This window comes from Phoenix dactylifera, chromosome 3 (assembly GCF_009389715.1).
Source record: "Phoenix dactylifera cultivar Barhee BC4 chromosome 3, palm_55x_up_171113_PBpolish2nd_filt_p, whole genome shotgun sequence".
NCBI classification, from domain to species: Eukaryota; Viridiplantae; Streptophyta; class Magnoliopsida; order Arecales; family Arecaceae; genus Phoenix; species Phoenix dactylifera.
The window spans coordinates 2,558,598-2,571,415 of record NC_052394.1 but is presented as its reverse complement, the minus strand read 5'-3'; the positions used below and the strand labels follow the sequence as shown (position 1 = coordinate 2,571,415).

Here is a 12,818-nt window from a genome sequence, read left to right as displayed (position 1 = left end):
CTTCTCTCGACTCCATTCTTTCCTTCATAGCGTAAATCTTCTCTTCCTTTTCCCAAAAGTCGTGCTGGGGCCTCTCCTTATATCGTGGAGGATAATTTCATTCGTTTGAATGAATTTTCGGTGAATAAATATGACACCTCCTGTATTGTAAAATATAACATATAGAATTAAGATTTTTGGTCAATAAATAAAGCGTGATAGTTCTCCATTTCAAGTAAGGTTAGTAGTTTACTAGCAATAAAGTATCATTCTTTACTCACTGTAAAGTGCGTTTAAGGTTAGAATATACGTAGCACGCAGCTTCATTCACCCAAAACAGGGTGCTATATCGGAGTAATATAATCAAGTGATGCCTGAATCATTATAGCATTGTCTAAGGTTTGCATTGGCTGATAAGGGGTTGGCTCATTTAGTGGATAAAGGAAAGTCTTATCCAAGGGACCACATATCTCACCACGTGGTGCAAAGGAATGGGGGGGAAGGAAACGAGGGGAGGAGAGTTTTGACCGACGGGTGTGTGAGAGAGGACTTTCATGAGCGGGCGCTTGCCCAAACCTCGTACGCCTCCGCCGGCACCACCCCCCCTAAGTATAGGGTAAAGAAAGCCCTTTCCTCGCTTCGAAAGCATCAGTCATGGGCCCACAGGCCCCCAATTGGCAGCCTATGATGATAGTCTAAGTCCAACTTGCTCTGCTTTGCGTCCTTTCGAACTTTGAGCCAAACCAAACTATTTTGGTATGAGAACGACGGGAGGAACTATTTGTTAATAAAAAAAGTTAGAGGAATGTATTAAAACATGGACAAGTTGGTTTTGAATAATAAGTGCGGTTCATCTCCCACCTACCTACGCAAAAGAATGGGCAAATGGGCAATCCTTCTAATTTCCAATCAACTACCTACGCTAGACTAGCACATCATTTTCGTTTGTTTGCTGTGGAGGAAATTGTGTTATTAAAATCTCCAGATTATATTGTTGGACAGCTGGGATCTTCAAGGTTTTGCGATCAAGTGGACTTTTAAATAGAGAAAATAAAAGGTTAGGTTTAAGATTTGGGCTTGCAGCTGAGTGTGCTACCACCTCCATTTTGGTCTTCTAATCAACCGAGTGGTGATCCAGTAACCTCCCTGCGTTTCACTTAAGGTCCATTTGAAAACTTGGAATTGAGGAGAAAGGAATGGAATGGAAGGAAAAGTTAAAAATTTTGATGTTTGGGAGTTTTTTAGTGGAGGAAAAGGGGAAGAAAAGTAGGAAATAGGAGAGAAAATTTTGGTCTCCAATTCTCTTCTTTCTTTCCTCCCATAAATGGGAAGATTTGGAAAGGAACGAATTGAAACTTAATAAATTTTTGTTAATACCTATATTACCCTCTACTCATAAGCATGTCCCTTTTATAATAAGGGTATTCTAGTAAAAGTGTTAAAAAAGTATGTTTTCTTTTCTTTTCTCTCCAAACTCTCAAACAAGAGGAAGGATAGTGCTTTCTCTTCCCTCCTAAAACTTCCAATTCTCCTTATTAAATTTTTTTTCTTTTCTTTTCTTCCCAAAACTCTCAAACGAAGGCTTATGAACGAATGCCCCCAAATCATGAAAGGCCAGAAAGGATAGGATCCGCTTACCCTGGTGTCTTGTGCTTGATGCGGCAAACGTGGTGGACCACCACTATTGATGTTTTTGGCGTCAGCCCGGTGGCCTTTGGAGCCGAGCAAGGGGCAAGGGGTTTTATTTAGGGGGGCGCACAAGGACAACGAGGGGGGAAATTTTTTCGACGTGGACGTAATTTGATCGGTTGCTTTCCTAGGTCTTGCGGTATTTAGTAGCAACAAAGTGCGAATAACAATAACAGATACAATAAATATGGAGGCCCTAGGACTTTTTTCTAAGACATTATCACCAATCATAAAAAAATGGGAAGATTCGCACAATATACGTCTCTATTTGACTCCTTGCCCAAATGAGGTGCACCATTACCATTTTCATAAATAAACAATTCAATTATGATGATACATGCACTTGCGTGTAAATACTTTCGTCGATATTAGGTAGGCTTAATAAACTTCTGATGCCGTTACTGGAAGTGCCGATTCGCTGATTGGCCTGGCCGGTGGGACCCAGTGGGTCCCACTGCAGCTATCCGACACGTCATGGAACAGCCTCATCCCCCACTCCTGCCCGTCGGTAGGTCGCACGCGCCGGAACCTTCTCCCGATCCTGTCGCTCTCATCCGGTGTGAGGCTCCCACACCGGCCAAGTGTATGCACGCAAACTCATGACTCGGTCATGTATTGATCCATACAGAATTACTCTCGTGGACAAAACTTTGATTTATACCTGGCCCATTTTAAAGTTCCGAGTTAAAATAATCTGATCCAAACCTAATCTTAATTAGAAAAAAAAAACTTTTGATCTAAATCCATCGGAAATTTGTCTGTAACTTTTAGGAACGAAGACAGGGAAAGAAACATCCAGAAGGTGTTTGGTTGCGGTTCAAATGAGGGAAAAATCTCAAAGTGGGAGGATGTCTCTCTCCCTAAATTGTTTTCAAACACTTTAGGATAGGAGTTTATACTGAGGTGGGGGGTACAAGTCTACTCCACTAAAACAGTGGAATATACTCATACTACGAACGAAACTTTGTCTCTATTTTCTCCAATTATTATTTTATCTTTAACCATTTTACAGGCACTTGGAAAAAAACCCGAGAGATCTCTTCTCCCCTATTTCGTGGTTATATTCCTTCCCCAGCCAAACACTACAGTATACGTATTTCCCACAGGAGTTCCATCCTGTTTGAAGCAGTGCGGCGGTTATTCTTGCAAAGCGTGCTCCGCAATTAAACAACACTACACGTGGCATGTTATACTTGGGTCAGAATTGGTGCGTGCCCCGGTTTGTCTCTGGTCCGCAATGGGGATGGGGACAGGGACGGGGAATAACCCGCCGGGATTAGCCTGTGGATGGGTGATGGGATTTGGGGTCGCATGCCATAACCGGAATGAAGAGCTCGTTTGGTTTGCGCAAAAAAAAAAAAAAAAAAAAAAATAATTATGATTAACAGAAAAGTAATGAGATGTTTCTTATTTGGTTAGAGTTTTTAAAAAAGAGAGAAGAAAAAGTTATATTGCCATGAAAATATGATTCTCATATTTCAGGCTCGTTTGGTTCACAGGAATCATTTTCTCTTCTAGAAATATGATTTCTGAAAAGTAGATTCCTAAGAAGAGGATGCCTAGGAAAATACTTTTGGCATATTTGGTTGACCATGAAAAATTGATAGATTTCCAAAATGCTTATGTTTGGTTAACCATCCACTTTCCTGGAAAAGTTATGTATAATTTCTATTATACCCTTAATAAAAATTAAGTCTTTAATACCTCTTTAATGCTTCTTTAATGCTGAAGAGTCTTTTTGGGAAAAAAATAAAAATGGAGTGATTCCCACCTCATGGGAAAGTCTTTTCCATGAGGAATATAGGAAAGTTACTTTCCCATGAAATGTGGGAATCATATTTCCATGGGAATACAACTTTTCCATCTCTTTTCTTTGAAAACTTCAACCAAACAAGAGACATCTCATTACTTTCCCGTTGACCACACTTTCCCCCCTTCTTTTCCCGCGAACCAAACGAGCCCTTCATAGGAAAGTCTTTCCCATGAGAAATATGGGTGATGTAGGAAGGGCCCGAATTTAGTCCCATACCGATTAGGCAGCGGAAAGATTTGCGCCTTATAAGGAGGGGAAACCTCTTTCTTTACGAGGCGCCTTTTGAAGGGCAAAACCGTACGGGTATCCCCCCGTCAGCGCTGGACGCGTGGACCAGAAAAAATTTCCCCCGTAGCGCTAGATGCGCGGGCCGGAGTTTCAAAGCGGACAATACCTCGTGGGAGATGCGGGCCGTTCTCTGTTGTCAGTTGGTTGGGACTGTGCTGTTGTCGGGTCGGAAAGCCCGCAATAGATGGCGCTAGAAGGAGGGCTCGCCCGCACATAGAAACTCTCCCTGGGCCTGGGGGGCTGTCACGGGTAAAACCGGCACAGGACCTTCCCGCTGAAGGGGCTATGATGTGGGAAAGGTCCGAATTTAGTCCCATATCGACTAGGCAGCGAAAAGGTCTGCGCCTTATAAGGAAGAGAAAGCTCTTTCCTCACGAGGCGCCTTTTGAAGGGCAAAACCGTCCAGGTATCCTCCCGTCAGCGCTGGACGCGCGGGCCGGAAAAAATTTCCCCCGTAGCGCTGGACGCATAGGCCGGAGTCCCAAAGCGGACAATACCTTGTGGGGGACGCGGGCCGTTCTCTATTGTCAGTTGGTTGGAACTGTGCTGTTGTTGGATCGGAAGGCCCGCAACAATGGGAAAAGCGGAAATCACTCCATTTTTACTTTTTTTCAAAAGCCCCTTCAGCATTAAAGAAGTATTAAAAATCTAATTTTTATTAAGGGCATAATAGGAATTATACATATCTTTTCTAGAATAGTGAATGACCAACCAAAAATAAGCACTTTGAAAATTTATCATTTTTCTATGATCAACCAAATATGCTAAAAATATTTTTCTAAGCATCTTTTTTTTATAAATTTATTTTTTAAAAATATTATTTTTAAAAAAAAATGATTTTTACGCACCAAACGAGCCCGAAAGAATAACACGAGGAGAGAGAAAAGGGCGGTCTAAGTTTTAAGATTGGAGAGGGTTACCGCAAGGGGAAAAGTCCAAATGGTGGTGACTGGTGAGGCCGGGCGGGGTTCTCGTGTCCCCATCCGTCCCCGTGGGCTCTTTTCCTGATGAGGTCTATTTAATAGCCTGGTCAGTCCGCCAATTAAACAGCGTCGCTTCCTCATACACCTCCAAAATGGAAAAAGTAAAACACTATTAACACAAAGAAATTAACTATTCGATGAGTAATACCACTAGAAAGCGATGCAATCCGTTGAATGGGACGCGTACGGCTCATGTCCTCGCGCCTTAAAGAAGAAATCCTCTTCCTTCCTCCTCTTTTTTTTTTTTTTTTTTTCTGGGAATCACGTTACACCGTCTCCGTCCGTCCGATTCGATCAGACGGCCCGGGAGGATGGACCTCTTAGATGGTCCGAGGGAAAACCGGTGCCTTCGCCTGTTCCCACAGGGGGCCGCACACCGTAATTCCGGTGGCTTCGCCTCTATATATATTCGAATATTGGGAACGCCCTTGCTCATGCGATCTGCTCCGCCGCGACCGCCGAAGCTGGACCCCTCCGCTGCGCTGCCGCCGTCGCCATTCCCCACTCAGAACTTAAGAAGCCTGACATTCCTCCGAGGTTTTGTTCTTCTCCTTCTCATCTCGTCTCGTTCTTGTTGTCTTTGATCTTTACTCGGAGATCGAATCCGAAATGGCCATGGGTTTTTCCTTGTTTCTTTCTTCGTTTTTTGATCAAGGATTCCCGATCGGATCTGATCTCTCAGGTTTTGCGCCCATTTTGTTAATTCTTGGTCTCTACTTGGGAGATAGATAGGAGGGCAGAAGGAACAAAGGAGGGAGAACGGAGACAGAGAAAGGGAGGAGAGACCCAGCTAGTAACTGTGTTGGAAGGCCTGAAATCAGCGCTGGCGGTGAAGTGTGAAAGCAAATGTTCCGGAAGAACGATTCCGCCTTGTCCTGCTTCTACCTCTACCTCCTCTGGCTCTTCTTCCGCAAGTAGGCGACATAGCCGAGAAGAGAGGGGAGAGGGTGGAATTTGATCGGATTCTTGAGAAATCGAAGCCTTGATAGTGATCGGAGAGGAAGGACGATGATGTTGGATCTTAATCTTGCGTCCTCCGGCGAGTCCGCGGAGGAGAAGCCGCTCCCCGACGAGGACTCCGGGACCTCCAAGTCCTCCGTTCTCAATGCCGAGGCCTCCAGCAACGCTCCCGACGAGGACTCCTGCTCTACCTGGCCCGCCGCCGGCTTCCAGTTTGGCATCCTTAAGAGCGCTGCATCAGCTGAAGGAGAGAACGAGGTGGAAGAGGAGATCGAGGAGGATGGAAATGATGCCTCGATGGAGTCCAGCTTCATCACCAGGCAGCTCTTTCCTCCGGCTTCACCAGCGGTTCCAGAGCGGCTCCCGCCACCATTAGTGGCGGCATCATCCTCCTCATCATCCAGACTGCACTGGGCGGATATCAGCTTCCGCCAGTCCGACATTCCGGCGGGTGTCAGGGTTTTGCAGCAGCAGCAGCAGCAAGTCAAGAAGAGCAGAAGAGGGCCTCGCTCTCGGAGCTCTCTGTACCGGGGAGTCACTTTCTACCGGAGGACCGGGAGATGGGAATCTCACATCTGGTTAGTTTCCTATTATTCTTCAATTTTGTGATTCTTTTTTTTTAAATCCAATGTTGTGATTTATCCAAAATTTTTTGCATAAAATTTGTGCAGGGATTGCGGGAAACAGGTTTATTTGGGTAAGAAGCTTCGAAGAATTCTATTTGATGATCCGATATATGTTTCTTATTGATCTGATATCCTCTGATTTTGTTTTTTTTTTTTTATTGACATGAATTTTATAGGAGGTTTCGATACTGCTCATGCCGCAGCGAGGTTGAAACCGAGTGCTGTTTTTGTTGAACTCAGTTGCTATCAGTCTTTTCCTGTATGGTTAAAATTAAGTTTGGATTGGTATTCTAATTGCAGGGCATATGATCGAGCTGCGATTAAGTTTCGAGGAGTTGACGCTGACATCAATTTCAATCTTAGTGACTATGAGGAAGATCTGAAACAGGTAACCGCATGGCCAGAAATTTGTTGTGATAGTTTATTCAGTAGGTTTAAGTGAAGGACTGTGGTTATCGAATGTGGATTCCTCTTGCTGATCAGACGAAGGACCTCACGAAGGAAGAATTTGTGCACATACTACGCCGCCACAGCACTGGGTTCTCGAGGGGAAGCTCAAAATACAGAGGGGTGACCCTTCACAAGTGTGGCCGCTGGGAGGCCCGCATGGGGCAATTCCTTGGAAAGAAGTGAGTAATTCTTTCTCTTCGCTTTGTTTTGTAGTTCGTTCTGTTTCCTCCTTGAAATCAGAATGAGATTTTACTCTTGCATGTGATTCCTTGTCTGTAATCTATCTGCGTCTTGATGCTTTGAGATCCACGGTTTTATCTGTTTGGTGAAAGCACCTTAAGCTGCAGACTAGATATGTTAAACTGCCCTGGTTCTTTGACAAATAATAAAGATCGTGGAAACCCCGCCTTTACCTATTGAGAATGCCATGCTTGGGTGCAGGTACATATATCTTGGGCTATTCGACAGCGAAATAGAAGCTGCAAGGTCCTATTGAACATGGATTTTCTCATTGCTGACAATGAATCTCTTAGTCTTACTATTAACTTCAACGGGGTTCAATTCCAACGTGAATCTCCCTTTTTCCTCTTTTTTTTGCTTTTCAATATCAGGGCTTATGACAAGGCTGCTATAAAATGTAATGGAAGGGATGCTGTTACCAATTTTGAGCCCAGTACCTATGAAGGAGAATTGCTTACTGAGACTGCTGATGGTGAAGGTATCCATCTGCAAATTGCAATCTATTTGAATAGGAGGTTTCTATATTTGTTTGTGAAGTTTAATTGACCAGTCATGATGAATATTTTTGACATTAGCCACTGGTCATGATGTTGATCTGAACTTGAGGATTTCCCAACCTGCTGCCCATAGTCCAAAGAGGGATCAAGATTCAACGGCCATCCAATTCCACTTTGGCTCACGTTCTGATGCCAAGAAAACAGTGGTAGTTGTTTTGCGAGAATCAAATTTTCTTTATTATTTAGCTATTTCTTCTCACGCTTGGAGAAACTGAATCTCTTTGCTCCCTTCCCTAAAACTTACATACCTTATTTACCATATTGTTGATGAAGATGCTCTTGCATCACTTTCTGCATTCAGTTTTTCTCCATTGACACCGTCATCTTGCTATGATATTTTTATTTTTAAATCTCCAGAAGATTAAGAGACCCAGGAATTTGCAACCCGTGTCCGATTACCCCTTTGTGCCGTGCCCCTAGCATTATTTCTCGGATACCTACAAATGCTTTGCTTTTGATTTATAAGAGCTAACAGAACAATTTAATGCTAGAATACTGTTTGATAATGTGCGATACTGATATCTGGACGTCTTTATTTTCTGCTATAGATTGATATCCCTTCTTCCCAATTGGCTGGTCTGCCGCATCGTTTCCAGACTGCTCAGTGCCCAACTATCTTTCCCACTGTTGAGGTAATGTTTTACAATTTGCTACTGTCTTATTGCAATTTCTCCATATGCAATTTTCAACAAGATTAGCATGATTTTTTCTTTAAATTATGGAAATTAGCTTGATATTTACGTTGACAAGTCCAGAAAAAACTGTTGATTTAGGTTTTATCTTGAATTCAACCATTTATTAGCAGCAATTGGTTAATTATAAAACGAAAGTTGACATATGATTTTGAAGATCGCAAGTTCTGTTAGTTATTTTTCTTGGCCTTCTGCCACGGCAGCATATGTGGTTGGACTTTCTTAATTTAGTAAAACTAGTGGCACTTGCGTGCTAAAACGTTTGCCCTGAAAGCAACATCTAGTAATTAACATTCTCGGCCACTCAACAGCTTGTGGAGTGTTAGTTTATTATCCATTGGGCAATGTTTTCTCCTTTGCAGTGCATATTTAGCTGACTAGTATTAGCATTGTTTGTTTTTTAATATATAGTCAGTCTTGTGATGGATAATGTCTGACTACGGGGTGGGATAACTTGTCAAGCTAGAGATAACCCACTTGCGTGTGGCACCCTCACTGGGCAAAGCAATTCTACCATATTGAGTTCTTCAAAGAATACCCTAAAAAGAAGCTCTAATGCATAACATCGATCGCACAAGACTTACAATCTTCTGGTAACTTTTTTCTCCGCAAAAGCATATCCTGAAAACATGTCTCATTCACCATCAATTGTGACATATATAACGGACGAGCCTCAGATGGTGTCCTATGTCACTCTCCATGTCAATTTCCATAGTGATTGGGTGCAGGGCACCTTATGGGGATTAGAGAGCATTGTTCATGATAAAAGCTAAGCTGTCTTTTAAGATGGATTGATCGGCTTCAGCCAAAACATTAAAGTTTCTTTTATTAGAAGTGCCATTACTGTATCCCGAGTGGCATACATAATTTCGCACATATCTTCTTTGGCATTCATTATCCAGATATATTATTTTTAGAGTAATGGTTTTCTCCTCTTGGCTACGTCAAATAACCTCAAACTAGGTACATGGGAAAATCAAAGATTGCTAGTCCTTCCGAGGGCAACCATATACTCCTTTCAAGGATAACTAGTCCTTCCCACGATGTTATCTGACTGAGGATCTTTCTATGTTGACAGTCATTTGTTGCAAGTTTCATATAATCTTGAGCTTCCATAATATGAAATCAACATCCTCTGTTTCTCCTGTGTTATCTGTTGACTGCTATTTTGCTTGTTTCATGTTGGTTGATGTCCACTAGCTCTGATTGGTTGTTGCCTATGATTACAGGAAAGAGCGAGAGAGAAGAGGCCTGAGGGTGGTTCTCAAGCTCTACCCAACTGGGCATGGCAGGTGGATGGTCCTACTCTATCGCCGCTGTTCTCTTCTGCAGCATCATCAGGATTCTCTAGTACCGCCGTTACAGCCGCCCATCCTTCCACGCTGCCTCCCCCTTCGGCGACCCTGCATTCCCATTTCAGCCCACCATCTCCGTCCAATTTCTGTTTCAGGAGCTGAAACCCTTGTGCTTTCACCAGTGTATGTATGCTCTAGACACCTACGTCTGTAAGGTAGCAGAAGAGGGTAGCCATCTGCAAAGTAATAATTACAGGGGTGGTGCGTGGTTTTGGAACGTTCCATGTCCGGAGTTCATTTTTTTTTTTCTCTCTTTTTTTTTTCTCTTTTTTTCTTCTTGTTGTATGCAATATGCATGCCACAATCTCAAACTGTGATTTTCATTTCATTTGTGGACGACTCAATGTTTCGGACTCCTCCTGGCGTTAACTGGATGGCCGTGACTGTAGATTAGCTTTCGGCCTACTACTGGTACTTGGGGGGTTGTGTTTGAATGTAGCCTCTCTCTTTTACTAGGCTTGGAGGGTACCGAGATTCTAAAGGAGAGCGGCTGGCCACCGGCCAGCTCATCTCACCCATCCTTGTGGGTGGCCTTAAAGCATCCTTCCTGGCTCCTTATTCTGAGTTCCTTTTCTGGCCCCTGCACATTTTTTTTTTTTTTAAGGTACACCGGCAGCTCACACTAATGAGCATTATCTGCGGAATCAAAAGCCAAAACAGGATATGTACCTGCTCTTAGCTAGCGTGACTTTGTACCTTTGTACCGATTAGTTTCCTTGGTTAATGTTTTTTATAGTTAATATGTATATTGTAATTGTGATCTCGGACTTGGCTTTTAATATCTTAGTTCTAAAATATTGGCCAGGATTTTGGATAGTTTATTAATTTATTTATTATATTGGTCGAGATAAACCTATCGGTTGCTCATTGGGATAGCCAAGTCTCCAAAATTTGGAAATATTGGCATGCTACAGTTTGAAATGGGGAAGGGTGTCGGCTGGGTGTGGTTGAGCCGTCGTTGCTACTGGGTCCGCATGACGCCTCTTACGACATAATCTCCTGGCTCTGGCTGGCTCTTTCGAGGGGCTTGTCGTGCTGCTGCGAGGTCGCTGGTCGGGGACCATTGGTTAGCTCAGAAAGAAGCGGCCGGAAATGTTGGTGTCGTATCGGCGGGCCACCTGAGCAGGTTGCCTTCTGTTTAACATCAGGGGGGTCCGAGGGAGGTGAGACTCTTATGACTGTAATGCGGGCCAACGTTATAGGCGTGGTCGTAATTACGGAGGGGTGGGGTCGCTTGGCTTCTATTCAATCCCACTCATGTATCAAGATTCGCAAAATAAGGGATTTTAACACATCTGTATATAATTATTTACTACTTATACAGTACAGGATTCCACCTCCGGTGGATGGAGAGGGAGGTGTGGTGATTTGATTACACGCCAAGAGAATGGGATGTGATGGACCAGCCAGCGGCCGGCGGGACGTCTCCGTTAAGACAATTTTGCCTTTTCCGAAACCATCGACAAAGGCAGTGCTTTTCCAAAAGAAAATGGGATTCCACCTGTAAATTAAGTATTTGGTTGATTTGACTTAAATCTAGAATCCCCACCCGTGCATAATTTCGCTTGTGCGAGAATTACCTTGGTTGAATACATATCATTCCAGATTCAAACCTAAGTAGCTCCAATTTGTGAACAAAGAGGTACAGTCGTGTCCATTGGATTGTTCCCACCTCTTTCCACATGCATGCTTGGTCTGAAATCTATATATACAAAACCTGCATGCCGCATCATCTGGAGTGATCCATAAAAACACTCTAACTCAGGAGGATATATACATGCGCAAGAAAAGATGCTAATGCTATCCTCGCAATATGTCCATTGAGGGTGAGACTAGATTGATAAAGGAAAAAAAAATACATGCTCGCATATTAATAAATAAATAAATAACCGTCTGATGGACAACTTTTCTCTTTCTTACTTTCCAAAAGGAATCAAATAGCGATAGATTGACGCAAATTGGACGGTTTTGTCGAAACGGCAGCTTTCTAGTTTTATTGTGTGAGACTCATGCGTCACCAAATTAAGCATCTCTCTCATGGAGACTGTTAGTGGTGTCTGCAGTGTTGTGCACCACTAGGTAGGGTTTCTTGGTGTGGAGTCACCATATGGTTACCAGTGCAATCGATGCCTCTCAGAATACCCATGTAGAACCAAAGTTATTGGCGCCAGCACTTACCATCTTCTATAGGGTTATTTGAATGGACGGACATGACTTTGCAAGAAGATGACAGGATCCCATGTTTATATTTTGAAAGATAGCATGGTCGGTTTTCTCATAAAAAATGACCGGTACTCTTACTAGAACTACTACATACGAATCCTCAAAAAAAAAAAAAAAAAAGGAGTAAGCCCCTCTTTAAGTCGTCGCAGATGTGACTGTCATCCACATAAGCAATGTCCATTAGCATCTTATAAGTTCTCTTCTATTGAGGCAGTAAGGAGAGCTCTCTCTCTCTCTCTCTCTCTCTCTCTCTCTCTGCTCCTTCCAGAGTTTGAAAGAGTAACACGAGTTGGACTTAATAATTCATCCATCACTCGCATATCAGCTTCCTTAATTAGTAGCGCTTGCTCGCTTCACTTGTCGAGACAAATTAAGCAAACCGTGCATGAAGCAAATAGCTGGGGCATTATAAAGAAGATAGTGCATGCAATTGGGCAATGCACATGAGTTATGTCTCTTTGCGCCAAACGCGGAATATCCAAATGCAATTTGTAACTGAGAGTTGGTTGAATATTTCAGCATACTATGCCTGCGTCTGTTTTCCTTCCGTGTCAACTGCCCCTACTTGTGTATAATAAACAGCAATGGAAAAAAAGTAAATTAAGGGATGATGGTAGATATACCTTTGCATGTGTGTTCATTGGATATGATAATTGCTTAAAATATGCAGAAAGAAGAGAGCATATAGAGAAGAACGACAGGCTTTATATTCTCTATTAGTACATTCTTCTAAAATAAAAATATTTTTGTGTATGTCTTGATGATGGTAGGAATATCAGTTTGAGTCTAAATCGATTTGTTCTATTATATATATACCTTACAACCTCAATAGAAGTAACCAATTGAGTATCCTAAAGATCAGCTATATTGGAGGCTAGTATTTGTGAGATAATTTTATATTCTGCAATCTCTATTTTTTTATTTTTTTGGTAAAGTTTTTGTATTGTCTCTTGCTTGTAGAAA

At 42.7% G+C, this 12,818-nt stretch overlaps 1 protein-coding gene across 4 annotated transcripts; it reads left to right on the top strand.

Annotated features, from left to right (window-relative positions):
- Positions 1 to 5,131: 5,131 nt before the first annotated feature.
- LOC103709051 (APETALA2-like protein 1) lies at positions 5,132 to 9,987 on the top strand. Of its 4 annotated transcripts, none has more exons than XM_039124260.1 (11): positions 5,132 to 5,289; positions 5,435 to 6,290; positions 6,384 to 6,409; positions 6,515 to 6,545; positions 6,639 to 6,726; positions 6,822 to 6,967; positions 7,230 to 7,274; positions 7,400 to 7,506; positions 7,604 to 7,731; positions 8,134 to 8,217; positions 9,507 to 9,987. In XM_039124260.1, exons 2-11 carry the CDS (start codon positions 5,761 to 5,763, stop codon positions 9,732 to 9,734), a joined length of 1,413 nt encoding a protein of 470 aa, XP_038980188.1. In that variant the 5' UTR covers positions 5,132 to 5,289; positions 5,435 to 5,760; the 3' UTR covers positions 9,735 to 9,987. The 4 variants fall into 4 exon arrangements, with proteins under 4 accessions (XP_038980188.1, XP_038980190.1, XP_017698812.2 ...); XM_039124261.1 differs by having other exon boundaries at positions 5,163 to 5,289; positions 5,481 to 6,290; XM_039124262.1 differs by lacking the exon at positions 7,230 to 7,274.
- The last annotated feature ends 2,831 nt before the right edge of the window (positions 9,988 to 12,818 follow it).